The sequence below is a fragment of the Macaca fascicularis genome, chromosome 6, assembly GCF_037993035.2.
Source record: "Macaca fascicularis isolate 582-1 chromosome 6, T2T-MFA8v1.1".
NCBI lineage: Eukaryota > Metazoa > Chordata > Mammalia > Primates > Cercopithecidae > Macaca > Macaca fascicularis.
In genome coordinates this window covers 32,850,576-32,874,975 of record NC_088380.1, presented here as the reverse complement: position 1 = coordinate 32,874,975, position 24,400 = coordinate 32,850,576, and the positions used below count along the sequence as shown (strand labels likewise).

Genomic DNA, 24,400 nt, shown 5'->3' with positions numbered 1-24,400 from the left:
AGCTAATTTTTTTGTGTGTGTGTGTGGAGGTGGGGTCTCACTATGTTGCCAAGGCTCGTCTCAAGCTCCTGGCCTCAAGCAGCCCTCCCACCTTGGCCCCCAAACTGTTGGGATTATAGGCGTGAGCCACCATGCCCAGCCAGGATTATTTTGAAATAAATTCCAAAGTTTGTGGCATTTCATTCACAAATATTTCAGTATATATTTCTAAGAATTAAGGACTCTTTATAAATATAACCATAAGACCATTACCACACCTTTCAAATGTCCCATTAATTTTTTAATATCCAGTTACTGTTCAGATTTTCCCCAGTGTCTTACAATTTTTTTTTTTTTTTTTGAGACAGAGTCTTGCTCTGTTGCCCAGGCTGGAGTGCAGTGGCGCGATCTCAGCTTACTGTAAGCCCCACCTCCCAGGTTTACACCATTTTCCTGCCTCAGCCTCTGGAGTAGCTGGGTCTACAGGCGCCTGCCGCCACCCCCAGCTAATTTTTTGTATTTTTAGTAGAGACAGAGTTTCACCATGTTAGCCAGGATAGTCTCAATCTCCTGACCTCATGATCTGCCTGCCTTGGCCTCCCAAAGTACTAGATTACAGGCGTGAGCCACTGTGTTCGGCCGTGTCTTACAGATTTTTAAACCATTTCTCTGTCATCTTTTTAATCTTTTTTAAAATTAATCAAGATTCAGTGAGATTGGTAGGTTTGGTAAATTGCTTCATCTGTAGATTTTCAAGTCATCATATTTTTCTTGCAATGTGTTGAAGAAACTAGACTGATAGTTTTCCACACCTTAGGTTTTGATGATCACAGCCCCATGGTAATATTTATTTGTTGCTCCATCTCCTATGAACTGATCTACATCACACATGCAGCATGCATGCAAACGCCATTGATTATTTTCCATTGTAACTTAACACCATAAGCACCTTACTTCTTGTGAGTCTTTATTTCAAACTTTTTCAGGGAAAGATGCTTACAGATTCTTACAGATTCACAGTGATAGAAACTTAGGCAGTTTTCTTATTAACAGAAACCTGCATCTGCTGCCTAAGAGATGATGTCCCCATGTAACTTTGATCTTTCATTCTGCCATGTCCTACTACTTAACAAGTTGGTTCTTTTTAGAGACTAAATTTTCTCCTATAGAAGTTGAAGTCCCACTGCTTGGGTTCAGGTCCCTGCATCACTGTATGCTAACTAGTTGTGTGACCAGGGGAGAGTCTTAGCAGCATTGTGTCTCAGTTTCTTTATCTGTAAGATGGAAATAATATTACATATCTCATAGAATTGTTGGGAGGATTAAATGGATAATGTTAAGTAATTAGAACAGTGGTTGGTACACAGTAGCACTTAAATGTTCTTGTCAGAGCACTTGATAAAATGTCTGGGCAGCAAACATCATAATTACTGTTTTTCCTATTAGTTTAACTGAAAACAACACAGATGCTTATTCGGCTACTATATGATGAGAATAATACTCCCAATTTCATAATTCTATGCTTTTAGGTATCGTATTTTCCTATCCCTTCATTTCTGAACAAGGAAACAGACCCAGAGAGGTAGAATAGCTTACCTGGGGTTGTACAGAGTCACAGGCAGAGCCACAGTTTGGACTTAGATTCCCCACTGATTTGTCCAGAGTGCTTTATGCCACACCGAGAGCAGCAGTTCCTCTGAGCTGGTACTCAACAGGGAAATATGGTCCTGTCTGCTTAACGCTCTGTTTGTATTCATCGTATTCATTGAAATTGAGCTTTCCTATTTTGTGAATTAAGTGTTGTACTAAAACTTGATGACATTTCTTTTTTCTAGATTGCCAGCATACTTTGTTGTCCCCACCCCTCTTCCTGAAGAGAATGTGCAGCGCTTTCAAGGTCACGGCATACCAGTAAGTGCATCTGGGAACCCTAAGAGACGTGGGTCCTGCATTGGTCTATCCTGGCAAAAATGATCCTACTGAAAGCCCTTGGCTTTGGTTCTAGAGTTTGTTTTCAGTCCAAGAGCAATCCAAAAATATCTTAGGGACTCCCTAGAGGAGTCTCTTAAACGTGATTGGGACAGAGTTCTAAAGTTTTCACAAATGCACTTGAGTTTTTAGAAGAGACATTAATGGAGCTTTAAGAGGATCATAGATCTGTCTGGTGTTGAAAGCAAGCCTGGTTTAACACCTAAGTCATTTTGAACCTGAGCCAAACCACACCAAGGGTAGTAAGATTTAAGCTTCTTTTGGCCCACGCCATTAATCTTTGTTCGGGCATGGTGGTGTTTTCTCCCAGAGAAAACATGGAGTGCTTCTTAGTTTTCACAGAATTGAGTGGGATTGGAGCCATATTTAATGTGTCACTGATCAAAGAAAGCAAGACTCTGGCAGTTACTCCAGTTTCTAATTGGCAGTTGGGAATTGCCAGACCTGCAGGGTATTTAGTAAGGAATGAGAATTATAAATAAATGCTGTGCTGTGCGCACAGCTGGTTCACCAAAAGGGTCACTCCCATATGGGTGGAGGTATGGTTAAGCAGGGTCACATGCCCAGAAGCCCTTGGAGGCCACGCAGGTAATGAGTATGACCTTGCAGTGAACCAGAGGCCCTCTGCCTGGTCTAGGGGGACATCTCTTCAGTGCCAGCCAGTATGTGCCACATGGGAATATGAGCCAAGTGTTGCCAGATGTCCTGATTTTTCAGGAGAAGCCGTAGATAACAGATTCTTTTTTTTTTTTTAAACGAAGTTTCACTCCTGTTGCCCAGGCTGGAGTGCAGTGGCCCAATCTCCGCTCACTGCAGCCTCCGCCTCCCAAGTTCAAGCAGTTCTCCTGCCTCAATTCTCCTGCTTAACACTCTGCTTGTATTCATCGTATTCATTGAAATTGAGCTTTCATATATTGTGAATTAAGTGTTGTACTAAAACTTGATGACATTTCTTTCTTCTAGATCGTCAGCATACTTTGTTGCTGTAATCCCCGAGTAGCTGGGATTACTGGCGCCCACCACTAGGCCTGGCTAATTTTTTGTGTTTTTAGTAGAGACAGGGTTTCGCCATGTTTACCAGGCTGGTCTCGAACTCCGGGCCTCAGGTGATCTGCCTGCCTCAGCATCCCAAAGTGCTGGGATTATAGGTGTGAGCCACCACGCCTTGCCTAGATACAGATTTTAATGAATATATGCCACTGATTCAGATGTTTAAAAGCATATTTTTGGGCCAGAGTTGGTCACAATGAATAAAATTCATAATTTTTGGTTCTTTATTAAGGACATTCTCAAGTGAAACTTGTTTTCTGCTGGTGTGGCAGTAAAGAATACAGTGAGCATCAGTACAGTTGAGTGGCCCTGCCTTGATTGGTACTCTCACCAGCAATTTTACCACCACTGCTTTTGTACCATCAGTGCAAAAGTCACCATGGTACATATGACAAAATTATATCTTAGTATTATTATGAAAATATCTGTGGCCTCTCAGACCACCTGATAGGATCTTGAGACCTCCCAGGGTAGTGTATACTACACTTTGAAAACGAATGCGTTAGAGGAATGAAAATAAGAGTCTCTATCTTTCAGTCTTTCATAGAAGGATCTAGAAAAGACAGTTTGCTTGCTGGGCAAGGTGGCTCATGCCTGTAATCCCAGCACTTTGGGAGGTCGAGGCGGGCGGATCACGAGGTCAGGAGATTGAGACCAGCCTGGCTAATACAGCGAAACCCCGTCTCTACTGAAAATATAAAAAAAATTAGCCAAGCGTGGTGGCGGGCATCTGTAGTCCCAGCTACTCGGGAGGCTGAGGCAGGAGAATGGTGTGAACCCGGGAGCTGGAGGTTGCAGTGAGCCGAGATCACGCCACTGCACTCCAGCCTGGGCGACAGAGCGAGACTCCATCTCAAAAAGAAAAAAAAGAAAAGAGGGTATGCTCTGTGGGAAGAAACAGAGGTGAATTGTTCACATATGTAAGAATTAGGCTGCTTCTCCATCCCTGCAGTGTGTGAAATGTAGATGCTCTGCATTCTAGTGAGGCCTTGGGCCTGAGAAGTAGCAAGTGTTCTGATAAGATTTGAGTGAGGAGCCTGAGGCATTACTTTGAAAGAAACTGTGGCATGTACAGGGCACAGTGACTCACGCCTATAATCGCAGCACTTTGGGAGGCCAAAGCAGGTAGATTGCTTGAACCCAGGAGTTTGAGACCAGCCTGGGCGACAGAGTGAGACTCCGTCTCAAAAAAAAAAAAAAAAAAAAAAATTAGTCTGGTAAGGTGTCACATGCCCATAGTCCCAACTACTCTGGAGACTGAGGTGGGAGGATCCCTTGAGCCAGGAGTTCGAAGCTGCAGTGAACTGTGATCGTTCCACTGCACTCTAGCCTGGGCAACAGAGTAAGACTCTGTCTCAAAAAGAAAAGAAAAGAAACTGTGAGAAGGTGTTCTGATTTCATTAGTTATTCCTATATTTATACGTCCCAAAAGTTACAGTGGAGTTTGTGTGAATGAACAGCAAAAAAGTATTACACAAGATGGAATTTGTACATCGACCCAGGAAACATAGAGCCCCCAGTCTCTCTCTTTCTCCCTCTCTTTTCTTTTAACATAAAATTTTCATTTGACTGGAACATGAAGATCACCAGAAATGGTCTTAAGCAAATGAAAAGGTAATTTATTTTATATTTGGAATGGGTGAAATTACCTACCTTAACCTAGAATACCCAATCCTTTTAAATGTACACAGTACCTCTTTAGCCTCTTGTTTTTAGTTTTGTTTAAGACAGGGTTTCTCAACCTAGGCACTATTGATATTTTAGGCCAGATAATTCTTTGTTGTGGGGGCCATTAAATTCTTTGTTGTGGGGGCCATTATTGTAGAATATATAGCATCAGTACTGCCAGTAGCGTTTTCTGAGGTGCCAGTAGCACCCCTGCCCTGTGAGTTGTGACAACCAACAAATATGTTCAGACATTGCCAAATGTCCCCCCTTGTGGGTGGGGTGGGGGAGCACAAAATGCAGGTTGAAAATCCCTGCTTTAGGTGATCTGGACTGTTTTCTGTTCAGCATATGTCTCCTCTGACTCTTAAGAGACTTACAGAAAATGTGACAACTAGGTAATGTGAGTGTCTGTAAGCCCCTCTGTGGCTTGGTCTTTACCTGTTCTTCTTTCTGTCATTCCTATTGAACCTACTCGTATTTACACTTATTCTCCATGCTTATTTTTGTTAAGCAGATAAGAACATCCAACTATTTTCTCTTAAACCATATGTTTAAGAGATTTGCAAAAACACAAAACAATGCCGTTTATCTTCCTATATGTTTTTGGTTGGAAAATGTTATTTACAGTCACAGGTAATTGGTAATTACTGTTTTAAAATGAATTAGTATTTTAAAAGTTTCTCAGTTTTAATTTCTAATGTGGTAAATATCAATAGCTATAGCTTATGTAGATACAAGCTCTTCAGGGTCCTCCATAATTTTTAAGAACATAAAGGGGTCTAAGACCAAAAAGTTTGAGAACCACTGATCTGCAAGATTGCACGTACATATATTTTCTCTAGGACCTGGCATATAAGCACTCAAATCAATAGTAACAGGTAATTTACAGTAGGTGCACAGGGAGCTAAGATTGAAGAGATAGTTTGGGGCTAGATTATGAATGATCGATCTTTCGTTCACAGAATCTTTAAAAATTGTGGTAAAATACACGTAACATAAAATTTCCCATAGTGACATTTAGTATATTCTCAATGTGTTGCAACCATTACCACAGTCTGTTCCAGAACATTTCCACGTCTCCATGCTGTCTACCCTGGCTTTTCACCCAGTCTATTCTTTCCTGCCTTCACTTCTTTTCAGGGAAGACCTGTATAATTTGTCAGTTTATTCATGTCCTTGCTGCTATTCTAAAGGCTTTGGCTGCTGTTCTTCAACCCTGAGTATCATATTTTTTTTTTTCCTCTGGGGCAAATGAACATTGCTATGGATTATTCAGACCAAACAGCAAACTGTGCTTAACGGGACCTGTGAAAACCACTGGTGATGCTTTGTCCTGCCCAGCAGTATGCTATTTAACTGCTTTTGGTTCCTGTATCATTGTTCTCTGCGTGAACAGGTTTTCATCCTCTTTAAGTTTTTTGTATCATTCTTAACTTCCAGTGACGACCTTTCTCCTAGTCCAGCGGGATCCAGGACAGCGACAAGAACTCCCTCAGCTTCCTTCTATTCAGCCTCCTGTTGTTACTCTCTGGGCTTCTGTTTCCTTCATACAGAATCTGGGTATCTGTCTGGGCTCTTGATTGCCTCGTTTGGAGCCCAGTTCCATTGGCCTTCCCTCTTCCATGGTTGCCTTTCCCAAGTCTGTTCTGCTGTGTCTGTTCTTGAAGACATCCTTCTGTCTCCCTTAACCTGAGGCACTTCCGTAGTAATCAAGGGGCTGTCTTGTTCTGCCTGTACTGCCAAGCATATTTAAGGAGTCTATACTTGTTTTCGCTACCATTTTGTCTTGCAACGTGACTTCTACTCCCCACACACTGTGGACATTTCCCTCCCAGAAGTCCTTATGCAGTGTGCAGCCCCAGTCCCCCACATGACTGCAGTGTTTGACTCCGATGACATTGTCTTTTAAGTTCCTGCCCTGGCTTCGGAAACACTATACTCCCTTGGCCTGCTGACCTCCTTCATGGTCCTTTACTGCTTGCTTACGCTGCCTTCTGCCTCAGATTGTAGATGTTCTCTTAAAGCTCTGTTTTTGACTCTATTAAGAGAGGGACCAAATGTCCCTCTCTTAAAATGTACCAAATAATGAGTATTCCTTTTTTTACAAAAACAAATAAGATTAACAAACTGTGATTCTTGTCTGTGAAGTCACTCATACTAAGAATTCTGGCCCTCACTGTTACCAGAGAGAAATTGCAGCAATAGAAGATTTTTTGCTACGTTTCTGTGAGAAGCCTCTCTGACTAGGAACTTTGCTTGTTTCTATTTACTGTTTCACGCAGATAGTAGTAAGGCAGTTGGCCCTTCACGCCTCACATGAAATGAGACAGTTATGATTGGAAGTTATTACATGTGCCCCAGATGGAAAATGAGTTATAGTTGGAGATCACCAAGGGACTATGCTTTCTGCCCCTTCTCCAGAAAAGGAGATAAAAAGGGTTAAGAACACTTAGTTTCTTAGGACTCACCATCCAGTCATGGCTAAGAGTATCTCCCCTTTATCCAAGTGAGCTGCGCTAACTAAGGGGGGCACAATGGCCTGGGCACCAAAATTTTACCACGCTAGGCAGAGAGCTGAAAACTGTGTGGTGATTTCTGCACGTCACTTAGCATGGCATTGAGAAAGGGAGCACACGAGCAGCAAAGGGCCCTTTGATTATCTTAGTGTTCTAACACTTCCGCCTCACCATGAATCTTCAAGTATGGCTTGGCCCCAAGAGGGGAGTTGTTGCTGTTTTCAGTAGTTCCTAAAGCAGTTCTGTGTCGCTCTGTCCTTGCTCTCTGGGTGGGCTCATCATCACCCCCACTGCAGCAAGCCATCAGCTCCCATGTCTAGAGCTCTAGGCCTGTTTTCCTCTCATTTTAGGGACCTCCTGAATATCTACACATGGAGGTCCTGTTGGTACTAGACAACCAATATGTGCTGATTCCATCACCTTCCCTGGAAATCCCAAACCAGTTTCCCTTTGTGATTTTCTAAGTGTAGTGCACAATATCACCTGGATTGTTTTGCTGATCTCTAACTCTTGGTCTAGGCCACTGCTGGCATATCCAGTGCATGGTTTATACCTGGCAGATGAATGGCAAAAAGGTGTCGCCTTTGGGCAGCTGAATTATAAAATGTCTTTCTTTCCTCCAGGTTTACCTTTGAGCCCAGGCCAGTGGCTTGCTCAGCAAAGCAAGGGCTGGACCTTAGCCACCCTCAAGCACTTAGCCGGGCCTTTAAGCAGGACTCAAAGTCCACAACTGTACTCACCTGTCCAACCAGTCTGTCTGGCTTCTCCAATCTAGGCTCCACTGGCAGATTACTTTGCCCCAAGATCTGTTCTAATCTCCTTTTGTTCCTGAAAAACAAACAAACAAAACCCCCCACTGTATCCTGAAAAAAGCCTGAGCACCTTAACCTGTTGTCAAAGCAGAAGAAAGCCTAAACGGCCTCACCTACCACTCTTGGTCACTCATGTGACTTCTTTCTCCTTGCCTTGTTTGTGGTGTTCCTTGAAATTTCTTTCTTCTGTTATATAATACATTGTACCTTCTTTTTTATTCCTAAGCTTATTTCCCTTTTGAAACTAAGCTCTGAAGGAAGACACAGTATCTTAATATCTTTGTGCCCTCTCGCAACCTAATGTAGTGCCTTGCATGTCGCAAGTCTTGAATTCAGTTATGTCAAATAGCCAACATTCCATTCTTCCTCGTGTGGATTTTCTCTAATGAGAGTTGCCCCCTTTTTGCCATCCGTGTACAACACAGCCTTTAGAGTCACACTGTGGCTACTTTCTGTACAACTTGGGAAAGTTCTTCCATCTCTCCAAGCCTCAGTTTCTTGCTGTTAAGGGGGATAAATAATTATACCTATCACGGAGAGTTACTATAACAATTAAATGAGTTAATTCATGTAAAATACCTGACATGTAATAAGCTGCACTTGAATGATATCTACTATCCTAATAATAATAATAATAATAATAATAATGTTGTTGTCATCATCTGGGTTACCAGCTGATGATAAGTCAAAAGGTATATGTTAGACCGTAAGTCTGTGTCTGACTACCTAGACCTGTTTATTTTTTAAAACTAAATCATTCTTTTTTGTTGTGACTAAATACTCCCAGGCTTAATAAAGTTGAGTATGTCCAGCCATTTCATACTGAAGTTACAAATTTCCATGTATGCATTTAAATGCTAAGCTTAAGTGTCCCCTGTTGGGTTGTGTTTATTATATCTGGTAAATCTTTATTTGTTTCTACAGATATGGTGTTGGTCCTGCCACAATGGAAGTGCCCTTTTGAAAATGTCAGCACTGCCCAAAGAACAGGATGATGGCATTTTACAAATCCAAAAGAGCTTCTTAGATGGGTCAGTACTAGTTCTACATTTTGTTCTTGTTCAGTTCTTGTTTTCCAAGAAGCAGGGAACAGATCTTAGTAGTATGTCTATTTCTATTTACCCACTGGTAGCTTAGTGCTAGGGGAATACAACTTATAGTGATCGTTTCGAGTTAATTTGAAAGGAGTCAGTATAACATAATAGTTAAGAATGTCACCTGCATTGTTTTTAGAGGTGCACGCTAAAGTCTTCAGCAGGGAGGTGACATGATGTCTGTAATGTTAACAGTTGTCAAATTTAGGTCATGGTACATGTCTCTGTACTATTCTACTTTCTGCATGTTTCAAATTAAAAACAAAAAAACAAAAAAACCCAAAGTAGATGAATTTAAAAAAAAAAAAGAAGGAATAGACTCAGAGTTACATTGCCTTGGTCCAGATCATGGCTCTATCAGTTTATAAATTGGATAATCTTGGGCCGGGCAGTTTTACTCTATGCACCTCCATTTCCACACCCATTGACTGGGAACAGGAGTCCCGCAGCAATTGCCTGGTAGGTGAAGATTAAATGGAAGAATGCCTACTGAGCCCTTAACACAGATTGTGGCACATAGTAAATCCTTAGGCAAAATTTGTGTTTGCTCTTCTAATCTCATATTCCTTTTTGATACCTAGAGTTTACAAGACCATCCACAGGCCACCCTATGAAATTGTTAAAACGGAAGACCTGTCAAGCAACTTCCTATCCCTGCAGGAAATCCAGACTGCATACTCTAAATTTAAACAGCTATTTCTGATAGGTGAGAAGAATACTGAGCAAAAACTTTTGTGTCATGGGGAAAGACATGCCAGGCAGATCAGGTGAAAGTTGGTGCCTTTTCCCTGGGTTCCTTAAGGTAGTATGCAGAGCCCAGGGCTGCGATGTCATGGAGCCCGGGGTCTGGCTGCCTTTACCACGCTTCTCTCCTCATCTCTCTCCAGGCTTTCCCCCACTGCCTCCTTATTGTGGCAGTGATAACACGGCCACCCTCCTCTTCTCCCCTTCCTCAGCATACCAGTTGCCCAGTGGTGAGCATTTTGGTTTCTTCCTTTAAAAGTTTTTTATCTATGTAGCATTTATATTTGTTGACTTGCAGTGATTTATAAAGTGAATAATGTTCATTTTCCTATGTAGACTTTTTCCCAAAGTGGAAATGCTTTAATTTTTCCCCCTGATTGGGAATATACAGTTTCTAACAATATTAAAAGTTTTATCAAAAGTGTACAAAATAGAAAATGAAATATGCCCATCCCAGCTACCCCCCATTTTCCTGCCCAGGCTGCCTACTGGTGCCTCATATTTAACACTGCTCAGTCACTCATTGATTCTCTTCATTCTAGAATGAGACTTTACGATCTGAGATTTGTCATGCCTATAGGTAACTTTTCCTAACTTGGACATTTTTTTTTCTTTTTTTTTTTGAGACAGGGTCTCACCTCTGTCATCCAGACTGGAGTGCAGTGGCATGATCACAGCTCACTGCAACCTTAAAACTCCCAGGCTCAAGTGATCCTCCCACCTCTACCTCCCAAGCAGGTGGGATTACAGGCACATGCCTCCTCACCTGGCTAATTTTTGTATTTTTTGTAGAGACAGAGTCCCATAATGTTGCCCAGACTGATGTTGAACTCCGGGGCTCAAGCGATCCTCCACTTTGGCCTCGCAAAGTGCTGGGATTATAGGCATGAGCCACTGCCTGGACTAACTTGGACTTTTTAGCCTAGCAAATGCTTAACTATTTTGGGATTCATTCCGTGACATTTTTTGAGTTTCCATTGAACAAGGGGTGTTCAAAAAGTTCATGGAAAATGTATATTATGAAAAAACTATGCATGAATTCCCAAACTTTTTTACCCCAAAATAACTCTACTAACTTATTATAATATGCCTGAGCAGGATCTGGTCTGAGGAGCTAAGAAGGGTAAGAAATTAGTTTGAAAACAGCGCCTATTAGAGCAACATGAATTCTGCTGAAGTTGAAGCAAAAATAAATATTGAATTTATGGTGAAGCTTGGGTGGAAGAATGGTAGAATTATTGATGCTTTATGGAAAGTTTACGGAGACAATGCCCCAAAGAAATAAGCAGTTTACAAATGGACAACTCATTTTTAAGAAGGAGCAGATAATGTTGAAGATGAAGCCTGCAGCAGCAAACTGTCCACATCAATTTGCAAGGAAAAAATTAATCTTGTTTCTGCCCTAATTGAAGAGGACCAACAGTAGAAGAAACAATAGTCAATTCCATAGACATCTCAATTGGTTCAGCCTACATAATTCTGACTGAAAAGTTAAAGTTGATGAAACCTACTCACTGGGCGTAGTGGCTGATGCCTGTAATCCAGCACTTTGGGAGGCTGAGACGGGCGGATCACTTGAGTTCAGGAGTTTGAGACCAGCCTGGCCAACATGGCGAAACCCCATCTCTGCTAAAAATACAAAAAGTAGCCGGGTGTACTGGCAGGTGCCTGTAATCCCAGCTACTTGGAGGGGCTGAGGCAGGAAAATGAACCTGGGAGGCAGAGGTTGCAGTGAGCCAAGATCATGCTACTGCTCTCCAGCCTGGGTAATAGAGCAAGACTCCATCTCAAACAAACAAACAAAAAAACCTTCTACTCAGTAGGTGCCAAAACCATTGTGCCCAGATTAGATTCAGATGAGAGCAGAGCTTTCAACAGAAATTTTAAACAAGTGGGATCAAAATCCTGAAGCATTTCTTTGAAGAATTTTTAGCAGGAGAAGAAACATGGCTTTACCAGTACGATCCTGAAGACAAAGTACAATCAAAGCAATGGCTACTGAGAGGTGGAAGTGGTCCAGCCAGGGCAAAAGCAGATGGGTCAAGAGCAAAGGTCATGGCAACAGTTTTTTGTGATGCTCCAGCCATTTTGCTTGTTGACTTTCTGACCAAACCTCTCTGCTTATTAGGAGAGGTTTTTGGTTTTTTTGAGACAGATTCTCACTCTGTCGCCCAGGCTGGAGTGCAGTGGTGTGATCTTGGCTCACTACAACCTCTGCCTCCTGGGTTCAAGTGATTCTTATGCCTCAGCCTCCTGAGTAGCTGTAATTACAGGGGTGCACCACCACGCCCAGATAATATTTGTATTTTTAGTAGAGGCAGGGTTTCACCATGTTGTCCAGACTGGTCTTGAACTCCTTACCTCAAGTGACCTGCCTTCCTCGGCCTCCCAAAGTGCTGGGATTATAGGCATGAGCCACCGTGCCCAGCCATAAGAATGTTTTAAGAAAGTTGGCCAAAGCTTTAGTAGAAAAATGCCCAGGAAAACTTTGTCAGAGGGTCCTTGTGTACTGCTCATTCCTCCTATCAAACAAGGGCAATTTTGCAAGAGTTTTTTTGTCTTTTTTTTTTTTTTTTTTTGGGAGACGGAGTCTCTCTGTCGCCCAGGCTGGAGTGCAGTGGCCGGATCTCAGCTCACTGCAAGCTCCGCCTCCCGGGTTCACGCCATTCTCCTGCCTCAGCCTCCCAAGTAGCTGGGACTACAGACGCCCGCCACCTCGCCTGGCTAGTTTTTTGTATTTAGTAGAGACGGAGTTTCACCATGTTAGCCAGGATGGTCTCGATCTCCTGACCTCGTGATCCGCCCGTCTCGGCCTCTTAAAGTGCTGGGATTACAGGCTTGAGCCACCGCGCCCAGCCTTTGCAAGAGTTTTGATGGGAATTCATTAGGGATCTACCTTAAAAGTCTGATTTGGCTCCTTCTGACTTCATTTTCTAATCTTAAAAAATCCTTAAAGGGGGCTGGGCGTAATAGCTCACGTGTATAATTGCAGCACTTTGGGAGGCCAAGGTGGACGGATCATCAGAGGTCAGGAGTTCGAGACCAGCTTAGCCAACATGGTGAAACCCCATCTCTACTAAAAATACAAAAATTAGCCAGGCACGGTGGCGGGTGCCTGCAATCCCTCCTACTCGGGAGGCTGAGACAGAAGAATCGCTTGAACCCAGGAGACAGAGGTTGCAGTGAGCCGAGATTGTGTCATTGCACTCCAGCCTGGGTGACAAGAGCAAAACTCCATCTCAAAAAAAAAAAAAAAAAAATCCTTAAAGGGAACCCATTTTTTTTTTTTTTTTAGTTAATAATGTAAAATAGACTACAATAACGTGGTTAAATTCCCAGGACCCTCAGTTCTTTAGGGGTGAACTAAATGGCTGGTATCATCTCTTATGAGAGTGTCTTAAACTTGATGGAGCTTATGATGAGAAATAAAGTTTATATTTTTTATTTTCATCTTTTAATTCCATGTTTTCACATACTTTTGAAGTCCCCTTGTATATGCTAACTATGCTAGGTGTTGGTGATAAAGAGAAATATAACACCAGGAACTTACACTCTTGCAAGGGAAACAGCAATGTATGACTCTAACTCAAACTAAAACATTGCAATACATGTTTACTGTTTAATCAAGGACATTCATTCTAGTTTTATTTCAATCACTCAGGACTTTCAGGGATATCTGTCTTTTATTGATTTGAGTTTGCAACTTTTTTTTTCCTTTTCTTTTTTTTTTTTTTTTGAGACAGAGTTTCGCTCTTGTTGCCCCATCTGGAATGCAATGGTGTGATCTCAGCTCACCGCAACCTCTGCCACCCCGGTTCAAGCAATTCTCCTGCCTCAGCCTCCCAAGTAGCTGGGATTACAGGCATGCGCCAGCACCCCCAGCTAATTTTTTTTGTATTTTAGTAGAGACGGGGTTTGTCCATATTGGTCAGGCTGGTCTCGAACTTCTGACCTCGGGTGATCCACCTGCCTCGGCCTCCCAAAGTGTAGGGATTATAGGCATGAGCAACTGTGCCCAGCCTTTTTTTTTTTTTTTTTCATTTTTTAGAAACAGGGTCTCACTCTGTTGCCAAGGCTGGGGTGCAGTGGCACCATCATAGCTCACTGCAGCCTCAAACTCCTGGCCTCAAGTGATCTTCCTGCTTCTGGGATTATAGTGCTGGGATTATAGGCATGAGCCACAGCACCCAACCTGAGTTTGCAACTTTTAAATATATTGGATTTCTGTAAGATTTAAGGTTCTCTGTTTTATAAGGCATGTAGGGGGAGTCATGTCATGGTATGCTGGGTGCACAAACTTGTGCATTGAGATTCTAATGAAAGTCCAGTCTGACCCTTAGGCTTCTGTGGCATCAGGATGGATCCAGTTGCGTTTTCCACTTCTAGAATTAGCAGCCTAGATGTCAGCTATTTCTGCCTAAAGCATGTTACTCTCTGTCGACTTACAGGATGAACCATGGCTTTGTGTATGCATTGTAGGAATTTCTTATTTCAGCAATAAAGATCTCTTTTTGACCACCAAAACCTCCTAGGGCCCTACAGCTCAGAAACCGTTTCAGCTGAAGTTTTGAAATGACCCTTACTCATAATAGAGTCCTGTGCCTGGATTCTGCAGTTTGAGTCAGGACTGTTAATCTCAATGACACAGTTGAGGAGCACAGGATTTTTGTGGCAAGTATGTCAGTGAACAATGACCTGACGTCTTTACTCCTTTTTCTTTTTTTAGATAACAGTACTGAATTTTGGGACACAGATATAAAATGGTTTTCTCTGTTGGAAAGTAGCAGCTGGCTTGACATAATCAGGTATTTCAAACCATTGTTTTACTCTTGAATTTTATAATTGTCTAACTCAGGGTAGTAGATCAAACTGACAAATAATTTAACTGGTATTTCAAAGTTAAATATTCTTAGATCACATGTTCTACAGCTAGATTTTATATTTGCTACTTATTTCTGTGCACATTTGATAGGAATTTATGAACATGCCACCTGCTTACAAGGAGGTGTACTCTACAGACAAGGCATTGAAAAACCACAGAAAGAGTGTGACAACCCAGAATTATTATTGAGGCAGCAGTGCTGGCCTCCAGGGAGGAAATTGAGGGTGAGAACAGGAGTGATACTGACTTTTCACTGAATACCTCTTTTAATCTTGTGTCTTATGCATATATTATCTGTGTTTTTAAAAACCATGATTAATGTCAGTTATTCGTGGTTTGGGAGTTAGGTTCAGAGTTCCAGAGAACAGTTATATTGCCTTTCCTGCTTTCTATATCGAATAGCTCTTCTCTGTTGCCATTAAATAGAGGATATGGCAGAGAAAGGTGCAAAACAGAAATGATGATCAAGGTGAGACAGTAGGTCTAATGCTAGGCTACATTTCAGGAGGGAGAGCAATGCTTCCTGCTGCCTCACACACATTCTCCCTCCATTCTGAAGTGAGTACTATGGAAAGGAGCCTTGGCCCTCCAGACACTGAACTGTGCTTCAGACATCCTGCTACACATCTCATAATTTGAATATATAATGGGAGACAGGGATAAATGTTGTAAAAGCAAATAACCCTTCTTTGTGTGGGGTGGGCAGAGAAGGGTGAGCATCTCTAGCCAGATGAAGGGTCGGGGTGTGGGAAGGGAGGGTGGCTGGGGGGTAGGAGAGGACACCTCTGCGAGCAGAAGACAACATACATGAAGGCCCCCAGTTATACAAGTCCAAGCTGGGAATAATGGCAACAGTTGCAAAGGGAATAATGTGTAGAGAGAGACAAAAAGGATTTCTGAGCATATTGGAGCTTTTTAGCCACTCTGATACATTCAGCAGGTCACCTTAAGGAAAGTAATCTGGACATGTCTCGCATTCTCCAGGTATGTTTGATTTTTATGAATCTTGCTCAGCAGCAGACTCAAGCATGAGTTTTTAATAAGAATGTCTAGTTTAGAAATTACCTAGGAGCATTTTCATATCAATTTTAGGATTCCCTTCTGAAAATTTTCAGTTTCTAATGGGCAGGAATATATCCTGGTATTTAAATAATGTAAATGGAAGTTAGTTTCTTTTCTGGAGGATTTTAGCATGGAAAAAAAAAAATAAGAGAGAAGACTGAAGATCAAGTCAGACTATCTCTAAACTACTTAATGTTTTTGTTACCAAGCTCATGAACTAATGCCCCTTTTTCTTGTCTCTTTCCTATTTAGACGTTGCCTGAAAAAAGCAATAGAGATTACAGAATGTATGGAAGCACAAAACATGAATGTTCTTCTTTTAGGTAATATATAGGAAGCACAAAGGATGATTTCCATTTTCCTTCACTTGAGATTCAATTTTTATATATATAGCTTTGTGTATTTGGAAACAAAAGGAGTGAGTTAGTGTAGAAATCCTTCCTATTCCTTTCTCCCTAACCTTGGAATCCTTTGCCTTGGATTTCAGTGTTAGAGTTTAAAACAAAATTCTTTCACTTCAAACTTGGCAGACCTATTCACCATCCATGAAGGAATTTTTTGGTATCTTTACCAAAGCTCACATTTCTTAATGTTTTGGATTTTGTTTTATATTAACTGAGCTTGGTTAAAGTTAAAATCTTTTTAGAATCCTTCTTATATAAAGAGATCCATGGATGACTTGGTTGTTATTTTTATATCTTTGTGGTTGACAACTTTATACAGTTACCATAGAAACTTGGTGGCCTGTGAGTTCCTTTTCCTCAGTGGGCTTAACTTGCTGTACATGATGCAAACATTCAGAATGTGCGAAAGCAAGTGTAAACCACCATGCAGCGAAGACTGGTGCTGTAACTAGTTACATATGAACTCAAACATTACCTGCTGTTTAGAAATATTAAGTTTCATATAGCCCCACACTATAAATTAAGTAGATTGTCTCATGCTTATACCCTCAAGCTTTTATCATTCTCTGAAACTCTCTGTAACTGTTGGCCCTAGGTTCTAAGGGCAGTCTGGAAAATGTGTCTTTCTGTGGCTCTGTCTGTCTGACATTGGCTGACCGACTTAGATTTGAATACATTTATTGAGCCCCTGCCATGTGCAGGGCTCTGTTCTGCCTTCTAGAAGTTTGCAACCTAATGAGAGAGTTGCCTTAAGTGTGCTATTGAAAAAGACCCAACCAGCCGTGACAGAACAGAGCATTATTTGAGTACTGAGCAACTAGTGAAAAGGAGGAGGGATAAAGATTGGAGGTCTAAGAAATGGAAGGATTCAGGGCCAGAACACATTAATCACAGAGCTGCATAAAGTGAAATCTGAATCTTTGACTGATGGAACTAAGACGTCCTTCACTCCTGGATGGACTGCTGAGTTGTCTCACCTCTGAAATCTCTTTTAGTCCCTCATTCCATTACCCACAGGAGTACCATTAACACCCTTCAGATCCAAGAAGAAAGAGTTCCTTAAAAATGAAACTTGTGGCTGGACACGGTGGCTCACACCTATAATCCCAGAATTTTGGGAAGCCAAGGAAGGCAGATCACTCGGAGTCAGGAGTTGGAGACCAGCTTGGCCAACATGATGAAACCCTGGCTCTACTAATAATATAAAAATTAGCTTGGCATGGTGCTGTGTACCTGTAGTCCTGGCTACTCAGGAGGCTGAGGCACAAGAATTCCTTTAATCTGGGAGACAGAGGTTGCAGTGAGCTGAGATTGTGCTGCTGCACTCCAGCCTGAGTGACAGCATGAGACTCTGTCTCCAAAAAAAAGAAACTTGTTTTGAAAACCGGTAGCACTAGAAGGCAAAAACAAAAATTTGTTTCTCTGTAACCCATGTCATCCCATGGTTGAGGCTTGTTTCCTGGAGGGAGAAGTGTAAGCTTGGACCCATAGTGCTCTGTGATTATAGCGGTCAAGATGAAAGAGTTGTCACAGTATGAGCACCTCCCTAGTTACAATTCATTTTTTTTTTTTTTTAAGACGGAGTCTCCCTCTGTCGCCCAGGCTGGAGTGCAATGGCTTGATCTCGACTCACTGCAACCTCTGCCTCCCAGGTTCAAGCGATTCTCCTGCCTCAGCCTCCCGAGTAGCTGGGATTACAGGTGTGCGCCACCACACCTGGCTAATTTTTGTATTTTTAGTAGAGAAGGGGTTTCGCCATGTTGGTCAGACTGGTCTTGAACTCCTGACATAGTGATCCACCTGCCTCGGCCTACCAAAGTGCTGGGATTACAGGCGTGAGCCACCGCGCCCAGCCTACAATTCAGTCTTAAGTTTCTCTAACGCCAGTGATACTAGCACCATCCTCCTCATGGACATTTTTTTAAAACAACTTGAGTTGCACCTGTTTTTGTGAAAGGGAAACTATGGGGCTGTAGACCCTGACTTTTAGGATCTTAAAACTCTAAGACAAATGCACGGATAAAGATGTGTGGTGTTTTGCTCTAAGTGATGAATGTTAAACAAGTATGTGAGTGAACTTTTCATCAAATGAGTTTTGGAAAGTGCAGCAGGTGGGCATGTGCAGGTAGACCAAGAAGGGTTTGTCTCCTAGGCTAGGCAGGAGAAGCAGGCACCTCTATGTTCCTCAAACAGAAAAGGACAGAGCCTTAGAGCTGAAAATAGAAATAATTTTGCTGCAGTCAAGAAATATTAAACTTTCTCCAAAGTAGAGTTAGTGGAGGACTTAGGAGTGGAGGAAGGGATGTCTGAGGTGAATCTGATAAGCAGCTGAGCCGTGAAACAGTGAGTTCAGTGATGGAGGCTTCCACAGCCCAGGAGGAGTTCAGTGATGGAGGCTTCCACAGCCCAGGAGGAGTTCGGTGATGGAGGCTTCCACAGCCCAGGAGGAGTTCGGTGATGGAGGCTTCCACAGCCCAGGAGGAGTTCGGTGATGGAGGCTTCCACAGCCCAGGAGGAGTTCGGTGATGGAGGCTTCCACAGCCCAGGAGGAGTTCGGTGATGGAGGCTTCCACAGCCCAGGAGGAGTTCGGTGATGGAGGCTTCCACAGCCCAGGAGGAGTTCGGTGATGGAGGCTTCCACAGCCCAGGAGGAGTTCGGTGATGGAGGCTTCCACAGCCCAGGAGGAGTTCGGTGATGGAGGCTTCCACAGCCCAGAAGGAGTTCAGTGATGGAGGCTTCCACAGCCCAGGAGGGAAGAGCTTTAGTCTTGGCCTGCGGAGCCTGGCAGGTCATCATGATGTAGGCGATTCTGTTGTCTCTGTGTGGCACACCTAGACCCCCACATGCTGAAAGTAGCTTTGCAATGCTGCATTTATTTATTCAGTATGCAAATCCATATTTCGTACCAGCGTGTGCCAGAACCTGTACTAGACATGCTAGAGCAGTTCATCTCTCAGTCTGAAAACATAACCCTTTGTTATTGGCCCTTGCCTTTAGGGAATAAGAGCATGACCGTTAATAGTAGACCTTGGTGTTGGGAATCCTACTTTTAACTGTTTAGTGAGAGCATTCTGAAACTTTTTAACATTTTATGCCCTCCTTCCTCCTTGCACTGCTACTGGGGCCTCTCCTAGAGGAGAATGCATCCGACCTCTGCTGTCTCATTTCCTCTCTGGTGCAACTGATGATGGACCCCCACTGCCGAACCAGAATTGGTTTCCAGAGCCTCATCCAAAAGGAGTGGGTCATGGGTGGCCACTGTTTCTTGGATCGCTGCAACCATCTCCGCCAGAACGACAAAGAGGAGGTGAGTTCCCTCACTGCAGACTGTTTCCGTCATGGGGAGAACTAGTGAATCTCTTATTTAATACCTGTCATCAGATGTAGGGTTGCTGCTTGCAAAGTGTAAGCCAAACAGGTTTGTTAAGAAAACTAGGATCATTTCATTGTGTGATGACTTTGGATACTTTAAATAATAGTGAAACCTTTCCCAGAGGAAAGAGATTAACAGGTATGTTCAGAGTTTTCTAAATTGTGTACACCAAGGGTGTATACATATTTCATAGTGGGAATAATATTTATTAATGAGACTTAAATATAGAGTAACTCAGTGAGGGAGACTCCTACCTTTTCTATAAAATTAGTCTTTGCAATAAATAGATATGCAGGGTGCAGGTTTTCTACAAAAAATATAGGTTGAACATCCCTTATCTGAAAGTCATGGTACCAGACGTGTTTCAGATTTCAAATTGTTTTGGATTTTGGAATAATTGCACTCCACTCAATTACTGGTTGAGCATCCTTAATCTAAAAATTGGAAGCCAGGCATGATGATTTGCGCCTGTAATCCCAGCACTTTGGGAGAACAGGAGTTTGAAACCAGCCTGGGCAACATAGAGAGACCTCATCTCTACCAAAAATAAAAATAAAATAAAATAAACTGGGCATGGTGGTGCCTGACTACAGCCCCAGCTACTAGGGAGGGTGAGGTGAGAGGATTGCTTGAGCCCGGGAGGTCAAAGCTGCAGTGAGCCATGATTGTGCCACTGTACTCCAGCCTGAGTGACAGTGAGACCCTATCTCAAAATAAATAAAGTTTTAGATTTTGGAACTGAATGATTTCAGATTTTCAGAGTCAATTTTTTTTTTTTTTTTGAGACAGAGTCTTGCTCTGTTGCACAGGCTAGAGTGCAGTGGTGCAGTCTCAGCTCACTGCAGCCTCTGCCTCCTGGGTTTAAGCTTATCTCCTGCCTCAGCCTCCTGAGTAATTGGCATTACAGGTGTGTGCCACCATGATATTTTTAGTAGAGATGGGATATCACCATGTTGGCCAGGCTGGTCTTGAACTCCTGACCTCAAGTGACCCACCTGCCTCAGCCTCCCAAAGTGCTGGGATTACAGGCGTGAGCCACCGTGCCCAGCCATTCAGAGTCAATTTTCCTTACACATAAACCTTTTTGAAATAAAGCACAGGGCCAGGCACGGTGGCTCACACCTGTAATCCCAGCACTTTGGGAGGCCAAGGCAGGCAGATCACAAGGTCAGGAGGTAGAGACCATCCTGGCTAACATGGTGACAAAAAATTAGCTGGGCATGGTGGCACATGCCTATAGTCCCAGCTACTTGGGAGGCTGAGGCAGGAGAATCACTTGAACCCAGGAGGCAGAGGTTGCAGTGAGCCGAGATCGTGCTACTGCATTCCAGCCTGGGTGACAGAGTGAGACTCCGTCTCAAAAAAAAAAAAAAAAGAAATAAAGCACAGGATTATGTTAATGCCATCTGTTACCAGGGCCTTAGTGGTAGCCTGGGTGGGACTGTGCCCACAGCCTCTTCTGCTTGTGTCTGGATTAATTGCTCCAGGCCTGGGCCTCCAAGTTCAGGCACAGGAGAGTTAGCATTTTAGGTCACTTGGTGAAAATGAGTCCCCCAAATTGTGCTGTACATGTCTAGGTGACAGCTGTACACACTCCGTTGGCTGCCTTATTGATGATTGGTGAAAGGAAAACTGAAAACACACAAACTTTCTTTAATCAACTCATCTGCAGAGCTGACGTGTGCTAGCAGTGTGACTTGTGGTTTTTCATAGTCCGGTTAGTCAGCATGTCTGTCTGTGGTGCGGAACAGCTTGACACAGAATGCTGTGGGTACACAGAGCCATGGCTCCTGATCGTAAGGGCTTGGCAGGTTCCTGGGGTGATCCATGTCTCTCTCACTGAGCAAGATGGTTTCTTTCAGGCCTGGCCTGTACTCACCTGTGTCCCATTGAGCTGAATAGAAATCACATCTTTCAGTCCTGGAAGGGACTTTATGGAATTAATTTGAAAGGGTGACAGCATTTACATAACATGGTAGGCAGAAAGAGCTGATACTTTGTGGAGATAAGTATGGTTGTTTTTTTTTTTAAGAGAAGGAGTTTCACTCTTGTTGGCCAGGCTGGAGTGCAATGGCATGATCTTGGCTCACTGCAACCTCCTCCTCCCAGGTTCAAGTGATTCTCCCACCTTGGCCTCTTTAAGTAGCTGGGATTATAGGCATGCCCCTCCATTCCCGGCTGATTTTGTATTTTCATTAGAGACGGGGTTTCACCATGTTGGTCAGGCTGATATCAAACTCCTGACCTCAGGTGATCCACCCACTTTAGCCTCCCAAAGTGTTGGGATTACAGGCGTGAGCCACAGTGCCCGGCCTTGTTTTGTTTTTGAGACATGGTCTCTCTCTGTTGCCCAGTCTGGAATACAGTTGCACAGTCATAGCTTACTGCAGTTTCGACCCCCTGGGCTCAAGCAATCCTCCTGCCTCAGCCTCCTGAGTAGCTGGGACTATAGGCGTGCACTACCATGTCTAGCTAATTTTTGTATTTTTTGTAGAGATGGGTATTGCCATATTGCCCAGGTTGGTCTCAAACTCCCGGGCTCAGGTGATCCATCTGCCTCAGCCTCCCAAAGTGCTGGAAATACAGGCATGAGCCACAGCACCTAGCCATATGTTTTTGTATATCTTGAGAAAAGGGGGGACTGGCAGGCACCATGTCTAATGGGGAAAGAGTCTAAGAAGAGACCTGATCTGCTGTTCACCCAGCCCTTGGAGAGGTCACCCGTATTTTCTGAGCCTATTGCCCTGCCTAGACAGTGCAGTTCAAGTATTTTCCACTCTATTTAATGATATTATGCATAAAGTGAGGTGTGAAATAAAGTTGCTGTACAAATGTTTCTTAGCATCTCAATGTGGACATATTGGAATTTTGAAGGAAAATTGGGTGGTCAAATTTGTGATAAGATTGAAGCGGCACTGCGCTTTAAGAGCTGCATTCCCACGCATCTTTCTCTGTCATGAGCCCTGTGTGAGACCCTGGGGGCCGGCCTCTGGGCATCTCCAATCTTCCGTTTTCTCCTCTGAAAGGGAGAAACTGTAATATAGCTTGTCTTAGCCTCCTGGCAGGATCACTGGTGAATCAGGGAAGATAAGCGCTTTCTAAATGATAAAGCATACTAGAAACTACTCTACCTGCTCATCAAGGGCTCACCTCTGGGAGCTAATAAATGATGCTTGTGGATTTGTAAAGATACATTTTGAAAACATTTTGAAACTCACTTTCACTGCTTCTCCCTTGTCTCCTATCCCTGTTGTCTTCCTGGCCCTCAGTGTGGGGTGGGCAGGAGGCTTCTTCCAGGTTGGTCTTCAGAATCAAACCCTGTCAGTCAGTGTGTGGGAGGTGGGGCATGGAAGTTCCCTCCCACCCCCCGTAACTTTGTATTGACAAAATTCAAAGTAGCACTCATAATTAAGTACATTTTTTGGTAATATGGTATTACTAGTGGAAGAATGGAATTTTTTTTGGAGGAGATAACGTTTTGCTTAATTGAGGTTCTAAGTTAGTGTTTTCTATTATCAGAATCCATTGCAGATGCTCATCTGTAACACTGATCCATAATGAGGTTTTTACACATTTCATCTTTGAAATGTCTTTGACACAGGTATATAAATCGCAAGCATGTGATTTCAGTTGAGCGTATTTCTCACTTGGGATGGAATGAGTATTCTGTGTTTCCCAGAGAATGAAGTCTCCAGAAGTGCTTATTTCACAGCTGTTGAGGTGCTGTCCCCTGAACTCAGGATGGCTTGCACTGGACTCTGCCCACCAAGTAACGTATCTTGTTTTCATGCAGGTTCCTGTGTTCCTGCTTTTCCTAGATTGTGTCTGGCAGCTGGTGCACCAGCATCCCCCGGCATTTGAATTCACAGAGACTTACCTGACTGTTTTGTCAGATAGCCTGTACATACCTATTTTTAGCACCTTCTTCTTCAATTCACCTCATCAAAAAGATACTAACATGGTAAGAGTCCCTCTTAGGAACCTGTGTATTAAAGAGGCTTCCTCTCACAAGTAGGATGCAGTAATACTGATGCTAAAAGTGGTCTTCACTTGACAGCACATGCACTAAAGAAAGTTGGAATGATACAGAGAAGATTAGCATGGCCCCTGCGAGAGGATGACATGCAAACTCATGAGACATTCCATATTTTAAAAAAGATATTGGGCCAGGTGCGGTGGCTCAAGCCTGTAATCCCAGCACTTTGGGAGGCTGAGACGGGCGGATCACGAGGTCAGGAGATTGAGACCATCCTGGCTAACACGGTGAAACCGTGTCTCTACTAAAAAAATACAAAAAACTAGCCAGGCAAGGTGGCAAGCGCCTATAGTTCCAGCTACTTGGGAGGCTGAGGCAGGAGAATGGTGTGAACCTGGGAGGCGGAGCTTGCAGTGAGCTGAGATCCGGCCACTGCACTCCAGCCTGGGCGACAGAGCAAGACTCCATCTCAAAAAAAAAAAGATACTGAACACTATATACCAAGCATTGTTCTAAGACTTTCTTAGGTATTAATCCTTACAGCACCCTATGGCATATGCATTTTTATTATCCTGGAGGAAGCTGAGGCAAAAAAAGGATAAGTAACTCACCTGTGGTCACATGGTAAATATTGGAGCTAGAAGCAAGTGTTGAAGCTGGGGAATTAAGCAAAATTCAAAGCTGTCTGTTTTAAAGACAGTCAGACCAGATGTCCTCCCATCTGTTTGCCTGGTGCCTGGAATTCCTCTGTAAAAGAATGGGGACCAGCAGAGCAGGGAAGCTAGGCTTTTCCTTCCATCTTAACCCTTTTGGCCCCTCCTGGGCTGTGCCCCCAATTAGATAATCTCAG

At 43.1% G+C, this 24,400-nt stretch overlaps 1 protein-coding gene and 1 non-coding gene across 13 annotated transcripts in view; both read left to right on the top strand.

Moving 5' to 3' along the window:
• MTMR12 (myotubularin related protein 12) overlaps positions 1-24,400 on the top strand; it is an 88,409-nt gene that overhangs the window by 56,468 nt on the left and 7,541 nt on the right. For 6 of the 12 annotated variants that reach the window (XM_073993259.1, XM_073993260.1, XM_045393574.2 and 3 more), the window contains 8 exons: positions 1,815-1,890; positions 8,939-9,045; positions 9,690-9,814; positions 9,996-10,082; positions 14,579-14,657; positions 16,049-16,119; positions 19,336-19,508; positions 23,368-23,535. In XM_073993259.1, coding sequence (XP_073849360.1) covers positions 1,815-1,890; positions 8,939-9,045; positions 9,690-9,814; positions 9,996-10,082; positions 14,579-14,657; positions 16,049-16,119; positions 19,336-19,508; positions 23,368-23,535 — 886 coding nt within the window. The remainder of the gene's footprint in view (positions 1-1,814; positions 1,891-8,938; positions 9,046-9,689; positions 9,815-9,995; positions 10,083-14,578; positions 14,658-16,048; positions 16,120-19,335; positions 19,509-23,367; positions 23,536-24,400) is intronic. The other 6 variants (XM_073993266.1, XM_073993263.1, XM_073993264.1 and 3 more) reach the window with 1 other exon arrangement.
• On the top strand, positions 23,623-23,726 carry LOC123574196 (U6 spliceosomal RNA). Its single transcript, XR_006699093.1, has one exon. It is a non-coding gene; the product is annotated as a U6 spliceosomal RNA (small nuclear RNA).